This window comes from Merops nubicus, unplaced genomic scaffold, assembly GCF_000691845.1.
Source record: "Merops nubicus isolate BGI_N331 unplaced genomic scaffold, ASM69184v1 scaffold2765, whole genome shotgun sequence".
Lineage (NCBI taxonomy): Eukaryota > Metazoa > Chordata > Aves > Coraciiformes > Meropidae > Merops > Merops nubicus.
The window spans coordinates 42,871-63,446 of record NW_008610056.1 but is presented as its reverse complement, the minus strand read 5'-3'; the positions used below and the strand labels follow the sequence as shown (position 1 = coordinate 63,446).

The 20,576-nt window shown below is 39.6% G+C and overlaps 1 protein-coding gene across 1 annotated transcript in view; it reads right to left on the bottom strand.

Annotated features, from left to right (window-relative positions):
- Nucleotides 1–19,947, bottom strand: part of BMPR2 (bone morphogenetic protein receptor, type II (serine/threonine kinase)) — a gene marked incomplete at its 5' end in the record, with an annotated part of 47,570 nt that extends 27,623 nt beyond the window's left edge. Inside the window, 2 exons of the mRNA XM_008940753.1 lie at nt 18,263–18,442; nt 19,737–19,947. Coding sequence (XP_008939001.1) covers nt 18,263–18,442; nt 19,737–19,947 — 391 coding nt within the window. The remainder of the gene's footprint in view (nt 1–18,262; nt 18,443–19,736) is intronic.
- Between the last annotated feature and the right edge of the window lie 629 nt (nt 19,948–20,576).

Here is a 20,576-nt window from a genome sequence, read left to right as displayed (position 1 = left end):
CTGCTGTCAGGAAACTCAGGTTGGATTTGAGCTTTCTGGGCTTTGTCTCAAAGGGGAGGGCTCACTTGCTGCCCCCATGGCCAGGTGGTCCAAGAGCTGGAATCTTTTCTGGCACCTCTGGGGTACCAGCTGCCACCAAGCATCTGATCCACAGCCAGACTGTAGGTATCAGATTTGTCTTGTTTTTTGTTTTGAAAATTGATGGCTGCACTAGTATGTAAAACTTAAAAACCAAGCATGTGTGGTAATTTATGTGGCAGAGAAGTGAATTATGCAATCCCTAACAGCCCCTTCTTTGATGACTAGATACAGAGAGGTAAGTTGACAGCTTGTCATGTTTGCACAGAAGTAATTCCTGAGTGGATAAAAACCCAACACAACTTTCTTTCTGCCTTTTCTTCTGTGAGTTTGAGCATCTTCAGTGTATTTCCTAACACTGCTGAATATGCCCGTATAATCGTGATGTATGTAAAGCAAATAGCAATTCAAAACCAACCCCAAATTTAGATTATCTTTATGAAGTTCCTTATACAGTGATAAATACTTGGTTAATATAGAGATAAAAGAAATATCTTGCTTCTATAGACAAACAGCTTTTGAATGTACCTCAGCCTTGCCTTCAGCCTTAATGGAAAGCTAATTTGGGCACTTAACCACATATTGGGGACATCTTTATTGAAATAAAAGATTTTTTTAAAAGGTTTGGTTTGGGTTTTTTTAATTGAAAAAATGCATTTACATCATCCCCTTATATTGATCTTGGACAAATGGGACTTCCTCCTTATCAAACAGTAACACTGGCTTTAACATAATGGCACTCTGCCAGCCTCTGTAAAAACACTGGATCAAAAAATGCATGTGCTGCAATGGGAAAAAAAAAAGTACTTCAGAAAGCCTCTTTAAAGTTATTTTAAGTTATTTTAAATCCAGCACGCTCAATAGCTAAATATTTCATCTTTGTAATGTTCCCAGGCACTAAAAATAAAGCCTAAAAGATGACATCAAGACACAAAAATGCCTGTTGGTGTTTGGTTGAGCAACTATATTCCCCAAACCCCAAAATCTTTAGAAAAGGCAGCAATAAAGCTGCACATCTCTGACTGAGGTACAGGAAGATTTTTTTCTCCTGTCAGTCTTGGCAACAGGCAATGAAAAATAAAGTGATTTAATGGACCTGATTGTATGGGGTCTTTATTCCAAAATCATTTCTCTAAACATCTAAATCTAAACAAAATCTAAATTATGGCACAATTTTAGGCAACTAACCTGTCCAAGTAAAAACCCAAGATCAATACGAACAGATAGGGTGAGAATGAATTTTGACAAAATTCTGGTTTACAACCTATTAGTTCAGATAAAATGTCCTAAATCAGCTTAATACTGTAATCCTCAACTGTAATCCTCAAATGTAGCAAATATTTCAGTAGTAAAACTTAGCTCTTCTTACTTTAATTCAAGAACATTTTTCTGTACTTTCAGGACAACTCAATACCTTCTTGCACAGAAAAGGTTTTGCAATTTTAAATTTGAAGTCATGTGCTACAGAGCTGTGAGTTAAACCTGTCTGACATTTTAAAAGCAGCATGGTTACCTTAAGATTTGCTTGTCTGGCTAATGTCAATTCAAATAACACCTTCCAAAGGTATGCATCTGCTCCAGCTCCTCCACGTATCATAATTTAGAAGGACAAAGTGTAATATGAAAGCACATGTCCCATTTTCCCAGTAATCCTCCCTCATACCTCCTGCTTTTCCCATTTTTTCCTTTACATAGCAGTGTAATTTCTAATTTTTATCAGATTCTCCTTTTAGGACTTCAAAAATATTTTTGAAGTCCCTTGTAACTTGAAGATAATGACAACCATTACATTTCTCCACCCTCTGAACAGCATACTGGTTGCTTTTACCAGGTACTTCCCATATGAATTTATTGTTAGAAGAAACTGAGTGAAGAAGCAGAAAGCGGTCAGTTGGGGCCAGCCAAAAATCTCCCTCCTATTTGTCTCGAGGGTGCCCAAGGAGCACAGTGAACAGTGTCTTCCCTCCTTGAGACCTCAGGCACTCTCATGCAGCCCGTGCCAGTTTCGGTGTCTCTCGTTCAGCTCCTGCCCAGCACAGCACTATCCCTGGAGACATCTCTCCCACTGCTGCAACTCCTTAGCAAGGACTATTTTCCAAGGCCTTAGCAAGGGCTATTTTCCTCCATGCCCAGCTTTGCTGGCTTCTCAGCATGAACTTACTCCACAGATATGAGAGACAGACAGCTATTTGGGGACATCCTTAAGCAGAAGGAAATCAAGGACAGAAAAGGCTCTGGAAACCTGACAAGCTCAACAGAGCAGTCAGGAGGAGATGGGGGCATGGCCAGCACTCAGTGAGGCAGAAGCAGGGCAGAAGCTGAAACAGTGAAAAAGGACTGGAGAGGAGGAAGGCTTTAACCTCAGGAGAACCCCGGGAAGATCAATAGGCTCCACTGACACAGCTTCTGTTTCCAAGGCACCAGTTGCAGTGACCTTCTTCAAAGAGATAACTGCATCTTGTATGAGGACACACCAGTGCACATGTCTGAGATGTGTCAATGCATTTTTTTTTCCCCAAAGGAAAGTAAGTTTTTCCAGAATTTGAAATAAAAAGCAAGGAAAAACTCAAGTTGTTCCTGGCTCTGATACAGGCTAGGCTGATCTTAGGTAGCTCACTTTGTTTCTTCGTGCTTCACGTCAGCCAGTTATACAATGGGAAAACCAGCACCTTCCCTGACTTCAAAGGTTGTTCTGATGATTTGAAAAGAACAGGCAGATGAAAAAGGCAATAATGATAAATAGCAATCCTTAGTTTGCACTTATGCAAAGTGCCTCTACAGATCTAAGTGCTGGATTTCAGATGAAATGCAGGCAGTGTTTGATGTTGGTTTCTCACAGCCCCATGCCAGCTCCAGCATCCCTTGCCTCCTCCTCCTCCTCCTCCCAGGTGCCCGCCGAGCCCCGCGGAGCCCAGGGCTGTGCCACGCCTGCGGCTCTGCTGAGCAGGGAACTGGGTCCAAAAGCCAACGGGGGACACGATGGGAAGGAGGAAGGATGGTATCTAAGGCAACGCCCACGCTGGAGCAAATACACATCAATCAGCTACAAGGCTGGTATCAAAGCTATCAATTTGTGTTACACCGTGGGTATTTGAGAAATACAGCTGACTTGCCTGGTGCAACACGTCCTGTCTGCCCTACAGTAACACACTCGCTTCAAACCAGGAATAAATATTTCAGCACAAATCTGAACAGGTCACAGGGAGGCATGTCATAATCCTATGGAACTGATTTGCTAATGATGTTGGAATCTGCATGACTGGTAGATTAATTTCACAGATTGAATAAAACTTTCATACAGCTTCTGTAACTGTTCTACTTAAAGCATACTTTAACTGTAATTGAAATTTTTCTTAAATCAATCTCTGAAGATGTCACAGCCCTGAGCATTGGTTACAGCTGTTGTAATGATGTTGTACAATTAAACTGTAAGACTGAGGTTTCTATCTTCAAGAAACACTTCTTTACAAAAATACTGCAGAAATTATAATGGAAAAAGCAGCCTTTTAAAAAAATGAATATGAAGAGGGCTTCTGTCAATCTGATTTACTCAAATCCTGAGTGTACCATGAATCCTGTTAAATGAATGGCAAAAACCTCAAGTCCCATTAAACAAATAGAAACTATTTTTGTGAAACAACAAAATAAAATTAACCTTGATACTGACTCCTTCCTGACGGGTGTTCCTGCTTTAACACATCACAAAATAGAAGCTGTTATAGCCCAGGTTTTCAAATGATGGACACCATCCAAGCATTTCTAGATTCCAGCAGACACTGTGAAGCTTGCCCACTTTTATAATACATACTTGTTTGATCACGCAAATTTTAAGCCAACCCCAATCACTAGTCTGCCGAAATTTTTTGCCCATCATTCTCACACAACTCTTAAAAGAAATGTAATTTAGGAATATGCAATTCTGTAAGCTCCATTAGAAGTGAAAATGCATAATAAGCAGGACAAAAATTAAGATATATTATTGCCAGTTGAGCAGGAAGACTTCAGTCAACTTTACACTTCCAGCCTGCACTATGGTTTGGTGCTTGGGCTGAGTTTTTTGTTGTTGTTTTCCTTGCTTATCCCTTCTAACAATGTGCAGGGAATTCCATCAGTTATGCCTCTGAGCAAGTACCATCCAGTGACTGTTTTAGACAAGAGTTCTGTTTCCCAATCTATCCTTTCAAAAAGGAAACCCAAGAGTTCTAGGATTTCTATGATGCTTACAAAATACGCTTACAGCTTTTTGTCTTAAACTTCCCTTTGCTGTGTCCTGGTTTGGGGTAGAACAGAACTAATTCTGTTCAGTGATTTTACTTTTCAGCCAAAGCTCTTCCAACTAACTGCACTGTCTGAAGTTAGCAGTGTAGTTCCACAGTGTCTGCTCCCAGCAGTGATAACCCCCCACGTTTAGAGGGACTGCCAGGGACTGCTGTGCAGACCAAGGTCACTGCTGAGCTTGTGTACATACCACACGGATGGGGGAGGAAAGTAAAAGCTGCACCTGCAGGGAGGAGCAGACACAACAAGTGACCCTAAACTCACCAACGGGGTATTCCACCCTGTATCACTCATATCCAGTATAAAAGCTGAAGGATCACAAGGATCAAGCCCTCCCTTCTGCTGCTCCTTCACTGGCCAGCATCCAAGGAGGACTCAGTCCATTCTGCCTTTGATCCCATGCCCTGTGTTCCTGAACTGAGTTCCAGAATCCAGCCCCTGGACCCAGCTGCTGTCTGGTGCTGACTCCAGCCTGGGACTCTTCCCCAGCGGCTGCTCGCCAGCACCCAGGGTGATGGTGATTGTATTGCCATCAGGGGGGAGTTGGGTTCCATACTGGTTTTGTATATACTTAATTTTATTATTATTACTATTTGTAGTAGTAGCAGTTGTAGTAGCAGTTTCATTAAAGCTATTTTACTTTTCTAATGGATAAGTCTCTCTCCCTTATTCCCTTTCTCTTCCCCTGTAGGGGAGGAGGGGGGTTAACAGAGAGCATCTGTTACAGGTCTGGGGGTAGCCCTACCCCTAAACCCTGACAGGCTGTAAGGTTTCAAATCCAGGCAAGGTGTGTCAGGAGCTCAGTTCACTGCAATGATGTAGCAAGTTGTCAAGCATTTGAGCACATTTCTACCAAACAGTTAAAATACAGCTACATTACAGCTGTAGACCCATGTTCAAACTCTGAAAGGCACCTACCTATTTGCTCCTCCAGAAGAAGAGAAGTGCAGCCAACAGCACCTACCTGATAACCATTTCATTTCATACTAATCTCGAATGAACAGCAAAGCCTGCCTTCCAATCTCACTTCAAGGGCTCCATCACAACACAGGCCAGCAGTGTGCCAACGGCACTTCTGGGAATAAGACACTCTGCTACTAACATAACTCATTACAATGATTACAAATACATTAATGCAATGAAGAAATTCATTACATGCTTCTGGCATCACTGGCACTGAACGTGTGAGGCTATTCCTCAGGTCCTGCTTAAGCAGAAACTGCAAATTACTAAAATTGATCATTTCAACTCTTACACAGGCTGCCAGGAAAACCTCTGAATTCACCAGTTTATGCTCACCTACCAACTCACTCATAAGTCAGCATGTCAGTGTGCAGGCATAAAATGAACGTGTCTTTGATGAACATTTAGGTGACATATGATGTCAGCTAATGAAATATTTAGCACTGCACTCCCCCACACCAAAGGAAACCTCGTGTTCCACGGCAAACATGACATGGTGGCCCCACAGTCAGACTCTCACTAAATGCAGTCTACTATAATAGATAATAGATATAGTAGACTATAGTGCAATATACTATTGATTGTAATACTACACACCAGCTCAGTGTAGCATCATGTTCAGCAGAGTTGGGAGAAGCTATTCAGACTGATGGCTTTGGTACATTACTTCCCTTGGTCTATTCTGGGATATTCAGTGAAATTAAGGATACACAATTTATGAGTTTTTCCCATTAGCAACATCTAATTATTATTGTCTTTGTAATGGATAACTAACATCCCAAGACTATTATGAAAACTTTCACCCCACAAGAGAGCTTGACATTTTCTGTTTTACAGAAATTTAAAAAATAAAAAACCCACCCATTTAATGGATCTGTATGAAACCAGGGAAAATGATGTTAGTATACCTGAGCTATAAAGTCAAATTAGTTTAGAACCTTTCCCTTGACTCACTCTCTCCCACTGCCATTACACACCAACTATTCTCTTAATCTGGACATAAGAATCATCCTATTTAACTCCCCAAAGCTCAGCAGGGTTCTCCCACACCTTCCTCAGCACTCTCTCACTGTGTGTGCCTGTACAAGTGCAGTCTGCAAGAGCTGGGAGGTCTGCAGACAGCATCCCTCACAGAGCTCTGGCACAGCTCTCAGGAGATGCGTCATGCTTCTGGTTTACACTCTATATTTATTTCACCCACACACATTTTTAGTTTGCTCCAAAGCTGCTATGAATGGCTGCACAGCTGGGAGTGTCCAACGTAGGTGTGTACAGTGCTCCTCTCACCCAAACCTACGTGTGGTGGGGGACTCTTCCCAGCTTTGTCTGTACAGCTAAGATATGTGCAGCCCATCTGCTGACAGTGCTGATGAAGGCAGAGTAGCTTGAGTTACCCTCCAGGGCCATTAAAAAAAACTTTTCAAACACCAGCTTAAATATTTACTATATGTTCATCTAACACTGAATTCTGGTGGGATTTTGTGTTTTATTTTGTTAAGTTTTCACCAAGTCTTCTCTCCTTCCCCACAGCACTGCAGCGGCAGCGTCTGAACCTGCATTCAAAGGAAGAACATTGCTAAGGGTAATGCACTGTAGCTCAGTTAGCATAATTCATTTTGCCTTACTGCAATTATATTCTCAGAGAATAGAAATGGAGGAAAACAGAACAGCAGTTAGAATATAAACTGTTTGTATTTGCTGTAGTTTAGATGCCTGCCTTTCAGGAGTTTGTGTTGGTGTGGATGTGGGTATTTTCTCCAACACTGGGGGTTATTCTGTATAAGTTTTTTGCTTGGTGGGGGCCAGGAGTGAATTTGGGATTTTGTTTATTTATAGGCATTTGTGTGTGTGTGTGTGTGTGTGTTTTGGGTGGGTTTTTTTTGGTTTTGGCTTTTCTTTTTTTCCTTTTTTTTTTTAAAACAGTAAAACCTCCCACGTCAAAGGGACATACATATAAAAACTGTACTTGTGGTTTATAACATTTGTACTAATTCATTGAGGTTTAAAGTTCTATTTCTGCATCCCACATCACTACTTTTAGAGTGAGTTAGTGCTTTTACAGAAGAAACAGAACTATGAGCAAGCACCGATGGTCTTAGTGGCTCCACATAGATGGTCCAGCTGTCTAGAGCACGTATCAGCCATATATTCCTTCAGATGCACATACCCAGTTTGTGAACAGGTCGACAGACAAATTTGGTTCCACAAATTTTTTCCTAGCCTAAGAAAATATTTACAGGCCTGCAAGCAGTTTCTAAATAAGCCTTATGCTGCCAGACTAGAGGAAGGCAAAAATCCAAGCCAAAGTCAAAAGCTGTCTAATGCCATCCACAGATACTTCAGAATTTCAGAAAATCGTTTGTCTAATGCCAAGAAGCATATATGCAGTATTTTGTAGGCCCAAACTTTAAAAAAGTGCATAAAATTGTGGTGCTGAAACACTGAATCTACTTCACTAGAACCTTCAAAGGAATTTAAAGAACTGTATCACAAACTCCTATTCAGTCTCAGTGCAACACGGTATCTGATGTCTTAGAGATAAAAAGTCCTTCCTCAGACATCCTAGAAAATGTCACATCTCTTTTTCTATTCTAAAACAAGAAAGAAAGAAACAAAACAAAAAGCTAAGGCAACAGAAGGTCTTCACATTTCCCTCTTTCAATATCTTTTCTTGCCCTTCCAGACTGAATTTCTAGCTTCTTCCCTTCAGACATATCTATATACTACATATTCTTTCATTAAATACTTCCATGCAAAAGTGAACTACAGACAAGTTTGACCTTATTTCAGTTAATGCATAAATTAGCTTTTAAGACTAACTGATATACTTATTTCTTTTAAATTATCAAATGTCACAGAATAAATCTCTCAGTAACCCAAAATAAAATATTGATAATCAAAGCAGACTTCTGTGAAAGGAATGTATGGACTATCTACATGAGTATGATGTTCAGTATTTGGAAAGAACCATTCCTGTTCTGATGGAGAAAGCAAAAAGGCTAAAAAAAATATTCCACAGATTCCTAACAGCTGGCATTAAAAGTCAGATTTCCTATCACAGATTCACTCCTAATGAGAACTGCAACAGGGGAAAGTCTCTGTCAAACAAAAACAGACAACACTCAGTCTCCCAACTCCAATGCTTAGGGATTAGTGTCCATAGCAACATAACACTGTTCCTTTCATTTATTAAATGCGAGAAAGCAAAACCAATAATAATAATTATTATTATTAATGGTATATATTGACAACAGCTATTTCAATCCATAAGGAAAGAACATTTCCTAACCTATCATGGAAAGAGAACACAACTGCAACGTGACTGGGAAGAGTTACACCACAAACTTCAAGCTAAAATGAAAAGACACAAAGACAGACTCACTGCAGGTACACATAAGCAGTTATGGATTGAGGAACTCTACTCTTTAGATTTCATACAATTCCATTAAAACATTTTCAGGAATTCCCCTCACCCTAATCTGCCCTATTCACAACAAGCCTTCTTGGTCACATAACCAACAAAAATGTAAAAAGACTTTTTGGTATCAACCTGAATCTCAGTTTCCTTGAAGGCTCTTAATAGTACAATTCCATTCATAGGAATCTCCATCAGGATTTTAGTGAAAGTAGGGTCATCCTCTCCTGACCAGGAGTACACTGATGTGATGCTTTCTTATCTGCATTGGTTCCCCTGTGTTTTTCAAGCACATGGTTTCTGTTAGCCAGAAAGCCAAGAGATTGATCACCTCAGATCTCTGTGACTTCAAAACAGCCCCAACAGCTCAGTTCCTCAGAAATAATGGATGTATCTATAGCCAAGATGACACATGTCAGGAGCTAGATGACCAGTTACAAAACTTCACATTCAGAATTGCCATTAGACACGGGTTCACAATTCAAACACCTCAGGCACTTACCTGAGTTTGCCATTCACTTTACTAATAAAAAGGACATAAGCCTTTCATAGTAAGGAAAACAAATTTAAAACCCTGATCCACAGTAGCCACACACACGCAGAGATTTTGTCTGATATGGTGGTGGGTAAGAGACAAACAGTAGCTTCTATCAAGTATAGATCCTGACCTTTTTCACACTCCTAATAGAAAATGCCCCAACAGCACAGTTGTGAAAGCAATGAATAGAAATTAACTCACACAAATAACCATCATTTAGTGCATATACACAAAGAGAAGCACAGACAGTCCTGAGTTGAGGCTTCAGCTGCCCACCAGACCCAACTGAGGTGCTGGGCTGGCACGGTGCTGCCCTGCAGCTTTGCTCCCTGGGCTGGGGGCAACGTGTGGCTCTGCCCAGAGCCTGCTCTGCACCAGCCTCTGCAGGAGCCATCCCACATCGACCTGACATCATTCCAGCTCGTTTCAATGCTTTCTCTAAAAGCAATTCAACTGTTCTTAGAAACAAATTATCGGTCTGTTAAAAACTAAATGGTGTGGTGTTTTTTGTTTTTTTTTACTAGCAGCTCCTAAGATTGTGCCAGATTGAAATATCATTAATGTATTACCTTCAGAGAGCATCCTCTCTGAAGATGTGCTACAGCATAGAGAAAGGAGTCAGAAATCGAAGTTAAATAATGTATTGGATTTTCAGGATGACAATATTTTCCAGATAAATAAAAAAAAATTATCAAAAAAGAATGGTGATTAATGACCAACTCTGAAGAGCCAACAGCTTTTAATCATCTGTCTGGACTTTCAGTCTCCCCTGAGGAGGCCAAGTTCCATCCTGATGAGCTATGGATGTAACCTGGGTAAGAGTGCAAAGCAGCTGGGCTGACTGGGCTATTCTAAGGGTATGTAAAATGCCAAGAACCTAAAGCTTTCTTTCTCAGTTGTTATCAGTTCCAAATACCAAGGGTGCAAAATGTATTGGACAAAACCACAACACAGGATCAGAGGCTGTCAGCAAGCTCAGTAGATAGGACAGAAACAAATGAGGCTTATTGAAAATACCTAATTAAGAAGCAAGAAAACCCATGAAACGTTTTTCATGATCTAAACACTCTGCACAGATTGTTTTTTGAGTACTGAACAGCCAATAACACATCCAATATTTATAAGAGATCTTTCACTTTGCACTTCCCAGTTCCAATCCCAGGTCTGCCTCTTATGTCACTAGTCTGTGGACAAAGACCCTTCTCACCACTACTGTACTGGGGACAGATCAAAACAGAGACAGGGTGGGGGTGATCATTTATTAGCAGTAGCTGGCAGCACCCAGCAGCACTTTATAACTGAACTTTGCAGAGCTCTTCTTCCTTTTATTCTTAACTCTGCTCATTTCAACATTGCTGAAGGAAACCAGAGTTAAGCCATGTTAAGGAACGTGAGGAATGCTACGAGGGCAACGTCACAGGAGAAACAGGATCATAAGGAGCAGCATCCTCAGCAAGCCTAGCAGCTCCTGCCTGCTCAGGGAGACAGAGCTGTGGCACTTGGAATCTAATGCCCTCTGTCAGGAGCTGCACAAGTGGAGAAGCCTACCTACACACAGCCACTTCTGCCACTCCTGCTCACTGCAAGGAACCCTCAGCACGATGAGGCAGGGAGAGAGGGAGATCAACAGAGCTGGTGGGAAAACAGACTGTCTTTGAATAAGCACAAGTAGAATGTTCACAAAACACAAATAATGTTTTAATTTTGCTTGGTAATGACTGCAATGTGCAGTATCTTGACTAATTCACTGAGTATACTTTGTTGAGGAGAGTTACCTGACCACATTCCCAAGTCTTCAAAGGAGAAAATGCTTCTATGGTGGTGCAGTCTTAACTCACTCTGAAGTGTTAAGATTTACAGCATCCAGTCTTAAAATTTTTGAGGTGTGTGAATACCTATTAGAACCCTATTACTACTACTACTACATCAGATAGCCTGTCAATCTAGAATGTCCCCAGAAAGTGCACTGATATGTCAATCTACCTTCCAGAAAGCTCCTATTTATTTTTCAAAATATCTGGGCTTTTAACTAGCCATGTAGGATGTGTTTAGAATAATGTTGGTATTGCATACATGGTATATATTTATCACATTGCATATTGCAGTATCTGAATAAAGAAGTGTAGTATCCTTGGCTATTCTCCATTTTGTCTTGATATGAGGCAAAACAATTCCTCCTCTAGTATCTTTTTTATTTACAGTCTAATTTTCCACTAATGCATTCTGCAAGAGCCCCCTTCTTACAAGCCTCCTCTAGTTTTCCCTTGCATCCATAAGGCACTCCCAGCAAAGCCCCAATGGCATTGTCACAACAGATGTCTGCTAATTATGACATTGAATTTAGTATGCAACAGTAAGAAAGTCAGACAACACTCAGCATTCCCAGTAAACAGAAAAAATGCATTTACTATATATGTTTGTATTACCCAAAGATATTTGCAGATCCTTCATCTCCTAGAAGTGCATAAAACATACTAACTATAAGCAACTAATTTCCAGCAGAGATGCAAATTAGTGCCTCAGGAACTGCACATGGTACAGGAACTGGGAATCACCTATCTACAGATACATGTTGGCTTAAAATGTAGGTTTTCACTATTATTGAAGGTGGTAAAACCCACTGATTCTATTTCAGGAAACGGATGTTTCCTTTCTTTGTTCTAGACCTTAAACTCGAATTATTTGCTGTGTAGTAATAGAAATACACAGAACACTTCAAAGGTGACAAAGATGCAGTTCAGATAATTATACCAAAAGAATAAGCTAGAAATTATGTTCACATCTACTTGAAGAACTGAGATCTCTAAGGACACTACAGCAAAATATTTTTAGCCCTCTGAAACAAAGCAGTTATAGCTCTAATACTTCACAAACACACTATCACAATGTCAAGATAAAGATAAAATCCCACCTTGGATCCAACAGGTTTTTTTAAAAGAACTTTGTTCTCAGACCTCTGGGTTGTAATGGTACCAATCCCTGCATGCACAGCTCTGCAGTGACCTTACACAGCTCTCCTGTCCAGTGTGCTCCAAAACAGCAGTTTGACAAAGCAACAGGGAATGTACTCATAAAAAAGCACAAGGTTTCAGGGTTTTTTTTGGTAAAAAAAAAAAAAATTTGAAATGTTCCTCCTTTTTCAAATAAACATGTTTGCTCTTATTTATTTAACAGTTTATAGCATTTTGTGGGTTTGATGAATAAAAGAAATTTTAAAACGTTTCCAAGCATTTTCAAAACATTTCCATCTCAGTGCATGTAAGACACTAATTTCTTCTTCCCAATTAAACATTTCTATAAGATAAAAAACCCTTACATGTACAGTTTTCTAAGTAGGCTTTGCCTTCAAAATTAACATATCATATTCAGACTCCAATTGCACATCAAAGCTTTACTTTTAAATGCAGTAAAGATGCAAACTTGATCTCAGGGGACTATGATGCCTTAGAAGTTAAAACATTGTGTTGCTACCAACAACCTTTAAAAGATTTTCCTTTTGTTATATTCATTTCTAATGAGAACCACTGAACTGAAGTTACTCAGCAAGCATTACCAGTTATCTTGGGTGACTTGCAAAACCTTCCACTGATTCTATAGAAACTAAGACAAAACTTGAATTTTTCTTGGCAATAGCAATGTGCATCCTGTGTCACAACCCCCTCCACAGTTAATTCATTTTCTGTAACCAAATAAAGAGGAAAAAGTAAACAATCCAAGAATTTCTTTTAGACATGCATTAAATTTCAGACAGAAAGGAAACTGAAGGTTCAAGAAAATACACATTTGTCAACAGCTGGCCAGTAATCCTAAATATTTAATCATTATGTCAGTATTTCAGAGAATTATTCTCAAGAAACACCCACTTTTCATTTTCCCCCCTGTATTAGCTGCTTCACATATAAACTCCTTTAACAGAGATATATATTTAGACATTTCCAGAACCATTCATCTGTATCTGCTTCAGCAGTTCAGCATCTTCATTTTCTACAGTGCCCTGAAGTAGCTTCCTGGGAAGTTACAATATCATCCTCTTGCAACAAATACTTGGCTGTCTCAAAGCAAACTTTTATTTTGAAGATATTAAGGCCCTTAATTACTCTCTTAATATTTCCTCCTCTGCCTTATAATATAGTGAAAGCACATTAAAACATATAATGCTTTATCTCCTCACTGAAGATGTGCCTGACACACTATCTTTTCAAGGGTGCAAGTTCTAATCCTCATATGGATCAATCCTGCATCCATCTTTCAAGACAGAAGACCTGCCTCCTTCCAAAGGTTTGTAGTTTCCCCTTGGTTATACACCCAAATTACCTGAAAAAAATATAGTGCAAGCAAAGGAAAACGCTTATTTTCAGGGCATTTCCTTAGACTAGGCAGGCAGATCAGAAATGAAAGACCAGCTCAAACACTGTGTAAAAACTTAGTTCATCAGGTACTGCAAGTAGCACCTAACTGAACTAAATGTATATAATGTATAAATTAATATCGGGTGTTGCTCTCTGGAAAAGAGAAGTTGAAGATAACAACTGAGAGTGAGCATTTGTTCCAAAATTAGCCTGACGTGATCCAATTTGACTTCAATGGGAGTTAAATTGGGCCACGTGCCCAACAGCGACATGAGTCTAACTGCTGCCTCTCAAAAGCCAGAGTTAAATGAAGACTATTACTGCCTTAATTAACCTGACCCAGCCACATCCATTAATAATTACTTTTTTCTTTTAATGGTAGATTTCTTCAAAGTTTCCACAGAATTCTGTAAGCACTTCAACATAGTCTTCTATGTATGTAGCAAGAAGGCTGGTAAAAAAAAGCCAGGATGATACACTGGAAAGATAAATCTGTCTATCAGCTATTTAGAAAAAAGAAATACCAATTTCCTTCACTGTATGAGGCCATTTCTTTATATGCAAATTTCAGTGCTCTTATTTAATAGAAGCTTCCAAAGTCCTCTAAAAATTGCCATCATTATTTGTTGCTATGAGGAGAAAACCCTACAGTACTTCAACAATAATATGTATCAGCAATGCTGAACTGTTGCTGCCAGGGATCTTTCCCATGTAACATGCAAACACATCACCTGTCATGAGAAAATATATTCTTAACATTCAGTTGCTGTAAGATTAATTAATTTGCAGTGCCAGGAATGCAGCCTCGAGGAAAAAAAACATTAAAAATTGGTTTGTTGCTTTCATCTTGATGCTTCATTACAGCAGTATGTCTATGACCACTGAGGGAGATCATTTACCTCTCTAGCTACTTAAATTCTATTTAAATGGCCATTATGAATGATTGTAGAACTAATGAATTGGTCTTCAAAACAGTCTCAGAATTTAGGAAGCATTTTGTAAGCAGAAGAGGTAGATATTTAATGAGTCTCAAAATAAGTATTTGACAAAGCTGATGGAGCAGACAAACATCCCAAAACGTTTACCCAGGAAGCCATAGTTAGCCCTTGTTAGGTTGTGTTAACTGTATATACACATTCTGGCTCAAGTTTTGATTTGGTTTTGTCATTTTCTTTTTGTGAAAATAGAAAATGGAAGAATACTGAATCTATCCATGAGTGATGTAACAAAGAGTAAGAAAGTATATTTTTCCTCCAAAGTGCAAGCTCAGGTTGAGGATGAGAGGTTGTCTTTGAACTTCTGCATTTCAGTAGCTCCAAACTCCCCAGGCAGATCTTCAGATCTGAAAATAAACACCATTCTCTAACCTCTGCTTCTCCTGGCAGCCGGAAACAGCCTTCTGAGTCTTTGCATTTTTAATACCTCCAGACTGTGGGCTCCAGACTCCACCCCAGCCTACAGTGTTTGCAAAGGTCTAGCTGGAGGGACTAGCAACCAACAGCTACTCAAATCTGCCTGGATTATCTTTAAGATAGAAGAGCAGAATATTATGACTACGCAGATGGATGATTGCTTTAAATTACCAGGTGCACATTAAAAAGCAGTAAGGATTAAAGAACCAGTTTGTCCTGAATCTTATTTTTCATTTTTATATAAGTTTTCTTATAAGATAGGATAGAGTTCTTATATTTATGCTCTGACCAAATATGAACAACAACAACAAAAAGTGTTCTGTTGTGCACAGATATTTGCAAGATAAACATGTTTTGACATCCTAAAAGACATTAAAATTAAATGTAATACTTAAAGGAGTGACTATTTTTTAATAAATTGGTGCATCTAACATGTATTAAGAACTTAATTAGCTTACTGTTTTAGTCTTCTTGAATAATTTATAGCCTATATACATCTTTCAATACACCACTGTTAATTGTCCTACAAAACACTGCAAGAACATTGTATAAACTAATTTTTTTAGTCCCCTGTTATTTTTCAGGGTGGATTTATTCAAGAGACTAGCAGTATTCTGTTTCCACAGATCCATCATGAAGGTACAAGGAAACATTTTTAAAAGAACACCTATAATTTCCTTTAATAATGAAGTTCTAAATGTATTAGGTTCATCAGTAGTGTTTTCTTATTCTGTTAGTTTTTAAACTCTAGCTGAATTTCCACTCTGTATTTCAGAAACTTTTTATTCTGGGGAATTTTAGTGGAAATCAGCAGAAAAACATTACAAATAGTTAACTGTTGGCTGAATTTATCAGGTTTCAAGCAAGTAGCCATAAACAAGTCACACCTGCTTTGAAATTTACAGACCACGCACACAGTCCTGGGAGGATGGTACTTTCTGTCATTCAAGAACTATCCCATGTACAACATTTTTAATGCCCTATCAAAAATACAGAGTAAATAGTGCTCTTACAGTTCATGGGCTATAGTGAAATCAAACCCTGCAGAAGATTCCCCATATGACTGTCACCTGTTCAATTTAATAATCTCAAAGCTATGGTAACAGAGATTGCCACAGCTTTAATAGGAAGCTTGGAAGACTAAGTTATCTAGTAGGGAATTCAAAGCTTCCCAACAATTCCATAAAAACTGAACTTCACTGAAGAAAGAATTCTGTCCTCAACACTGAGCTGGCAAAACTAAATCTTACAGCACCAAAATGAGTTCTAGGTTGTCAAGAGGGCTGGTAAAGGACCCGTGGAGACTCCAGTGCCTAGAACAAGGGCCAGTGACATTGCAGGGGTCTGTGTGCTGCAGCCTCCCTCTCCTTTCACCTTTCCAGCTCCTGAGAACACAGTCTCCCTGCAGAGTGCTGCAGGTGTGCAGGACCTGCACTGCAGGAGCAGCCCCACCTCTGTCGGGTGCAGCAGTAGTAGAGCACTACAAATGCAGTATCACAGAGGCAGATGAGGCCATCCCCACTGCTGGAATGGCCCAGCTCCATCTCTTAACCTAGTCAAAGCAGACAGACAACCCTGCTAGGCAGCAACCTCCTTTGCTTACGCCTAAAGCCCAGTTTGCATAGTATTAAAATGCAAGGTGACACAACAAGGCAAAGCAGTCTGAGCCAGTAGAAATGTGTGCTGCAGCACTCAATTACAGCTGAATGAATTAAGGACTGCTACAGATTTACTTATTTCCCCTCCTCACTTTGTAAGTCAAGCTAGATCTTTCAGTATTAAAAATTCCACTTTAAAATTATGTGAAGATCTTATCACCCAATAACTGAATCAAATCAGCTTGTAATGACTACCCTTGGAGAAGCACAACCAATTCTGTAGGAACCCTATCTTCCAATTTTGAGGGAACAGAAAGGGACAACAAATTATCTGACCACCTTTTTTCTCCTCCTGTCTACACCCCCTGCTAACTCCAGTCACATCTGGGGAGCCCAATCAGGTGGTTAGAAGAAGTGGAGTCTGTTCTGCATCACAGTGCTGAGCTCAGACACTAATTCCAAATAGTGATTGTTATTGGTCCTACAAATAGTATTACCAGCCAAAGGGCACTATGTCTTAACAACACTCTCTACCCATTTATACCGTAGAGCACTTCCCCAGTAAAAGGTTGGGTTGGGTTTTTTAGCATTCCAAGCTCTCATTTTGACCAAAATTGCTTACAAAGACTCCATCCTACAGCTACTTTTGAAAGCATTGGTATCTTCACTTAGAGCTTAAGTTAATTCAAATACCATTTCTAAACACAAACTATTGTTTGCATTCTATAGCTGTAAATACTATCCAATTAAAGACATTTTCATTTCACAAAACACTTCTCACTGATAACTCTCAACATACAGAAACAGTTGTACCTCCATTAGCATACCTGCCTCTATTTCATTTCCCTTTCACAATTCCTATTTAGAAAAGGCTATCCAAATGTTTAGATTAGGTCATTAACTCTGCTTCCTCACAGCTTCTTAATTCTTGGAATACAGTACAACAGTGTGTCTGCTTGTCATGAACTTGCTTCTCTAAAAAGAAGTTAAGGTGTCTGATCCCTTGATTTGGATCCACATACTATGTTGATTTTATAATAATTTAACAGATAATCTAATCTGGAAGAAAACTATATTGCTCAAACTAGTACTCTTTGAACATGATACCAGAATTAATCTCTAGTAGAGATATGCAAAAGAACGAAGTCAGATTTCAAAGCGCTCTAAGACTGCTGGAGAGAATCTCAAAAGCCTGATGTAAGACCAGTTCTACCGCTGAAAGCTACCTGTGAACCATGACTGGAGAGGCAGGCAAGACTTTTCAAAGGTAACAATGTTAATGAACTTACTGCTCTGTTTTAAACAAGTCAGAATCCTTCTAAATATGCCCCCCAGGCTTCTGAAGCGGGGCATCCAAATCCAAAGCACCCAAGATGAGAGACTATTTTGGAAAACGTAATCTACATTTGGCAGTTGCCTTTAAAAACAGGTCTAAGCATTTAACTTGTTCTTTGCACAGCACTGTGGAATATATAAATGTGATAAACTTCATATGGAAAAGCTCTGTTCTGTCTGCCATTTCTGTTGCAAATAAACAGAAAGGTCACAGGTTTCGCATTTTACCGTACCACGAAAGAAGGGTATTTAAATTATTTAAACCATGAAATGACAGATGGAAACTTCTGACTTACTGTAAGGTGTTGTATCAGTAGGATCAGGAGGTGGGAAGTTTTCTGTGAAGTTGACATTACACAAGTCTGTACTACAGCAGCAGAAGCGATATGTTCCATTCTGAATCAAGGAAGGGGTGGTTGTAACTATACACTCCTCAAAGTGACACTCCTGTGGGTCTCCTATATGAGACCAGCAACCTGTAAAAAGAGGCAAATTGAAGAATTCTTTTTCAAAAAGGCATAATATTCATTCTATTGCATGGACAATTAAACTCACCTATAGAAATCCATACATTATCTAATTAAATGTTAGAGTGGGGTGAAAACAGTTATAATTTCCTCATCTGATTTAATAACCACCTTTTATACCAAAACCTGAAGAATTTATTTCAGAATTTACCACAGCCAAGGAGAAGAAATATGGATAGCACTGAAGGGTGATATCAGACGTGTCCAGCTGTAAACCTCAGTATGACAAAAGCTGAATTCTTGAGCCTTTTAAGCAGAAGTATGCCATTCCCCATTTCTGTGATAATAGGGACAATTATCATCCTCCTCTGGCCCACAGTCTAGATGAAACTGACCTAGTCCCCTCCTTAGAGCCAGACCACAAGCCTGCACCTAGAGCTGTGCTTCTTGTGTATTTTCTAGAAAGTCTGTCCTTCCCCACTGTCAGCATCACTGGACTCTGCTACAGGACCACAGATTATTTCTTGGTTAACACAGATGCTTTCTCCCTGCAGCAACTCTTCCTTCCTAAGTATGTTCAACAGCAGTTAAACCTCATTTATGCACAAATGCCAGGAAGGGATAGAAGCAGCATGAAGCCAGAGGTGAGCTGTCAGATCGCTTCTTTCAGCAGATGACCAGAAGAACTTGAACCAAGGACACTTGAGTATAACTGCCCAGGATGTTTGTAAACACCAGTTTTCATTCAGCCTTATACTACATTAACTTGTATCCAAGTAACCAAAAGCAGAGTCCCTGAGAACAGCCATCAAAACACCCCTCCAGCAACTGCAGGACCCTTCACCCCTCCCCACCATCACTCTCCCTGCAGAATAGCAGCAAACTGACAGTTAATGATATGCAAATTTTGTGCTATAGCTGCAATTTCCTTTGTAAACAAACATCTAATCCATTTTAATATATATTTTTACACTTTTTTTAATTTATCATTACATCAATACATATACTGAAATATATTCAAGAAAGCCACCTTCCTCTGGGCACCCTAAACACCAAGCAATTTGAGTGTTTTTTCCTTCAACCGTTCATTGACCTCTTCAGTCTGTTTTAAAAGTCATTTATTTCACACAAACTTTCTGCTCATATTTAAAACTGCTAAAAGGAAGGTTTGAAATTATGCCTTTGTACAATGCACCAACCAAATGTTCAGCTTTGCAGCTGTGCATCTCTGTGAGGTTGGCTAGATCACAAAAAAAAGTGATGAGCAGCAAAACTACTGTGCTTCCACTGAAATGTCACATACCTTGTTTTACAAGATGTATGTCTCCTTCTCGTGTTTTTTCCCAAAGTCCATAACAGGTACTACCTTTCATGCACAAAATTGTGCCATTCTCCTGGGAAATTCGGCTCTCACTGATTCCATGGTCCTGCTGATATGGATCCTTAAAGGCACACAGCCGCTCCTCGCTCTGTGCAGCTTTAGACAAAGAAAGGAAAATACCTTTTGTCAGTGATTTTATTCATGAAATATTAAATTTAATAAAAAAGACGATTACGGTCTTCTGCAAACCTACGTTTAAAACCATCCTGAATTATACATGTCTGTTCTTTAAACTGTACTCCAACAGCCAGAAATAAAAATGAGGGCTATCCCAAAGTTACTTTCATAAAGAGGACAAAATGAACGTGCAAATGTTTGAAGTTCACAAGTGCAGCATAAAAATTTCACTGCGTAGCCTGCATCATCTGGCCTCGAGCAGGGCACGCAACTGCTGGCTGGTTTCTTCGGCAACCACATGTTGCTTAATTGTTTCCAGATCCTAAACCAAGAGGATCTTTTTCAGGCTGCCATCCAGCCCAGTGCCTACCTAATTCAGAGGGCTTTTTCCACTTTTGTTCTATTGACCTATCTCTTTTTTCTGCATGTTATCCAGCCGTTGCACTGACGTTTACTTCTTTTTGTTCAACAGCCTATTAGTGTGGGCTCTTTCACACAACTTCATTAATGACCACCAACAGAAATACTAACAGCAAAGTCAAACCCATCTGACTGACCAGCAGCCCTGGGGAACACTGCCTGTGAACAGGAGCAACACTGCACGTAAAGTCTGCCTGCGGAACGTCCAGCAGGACCACCACAGAG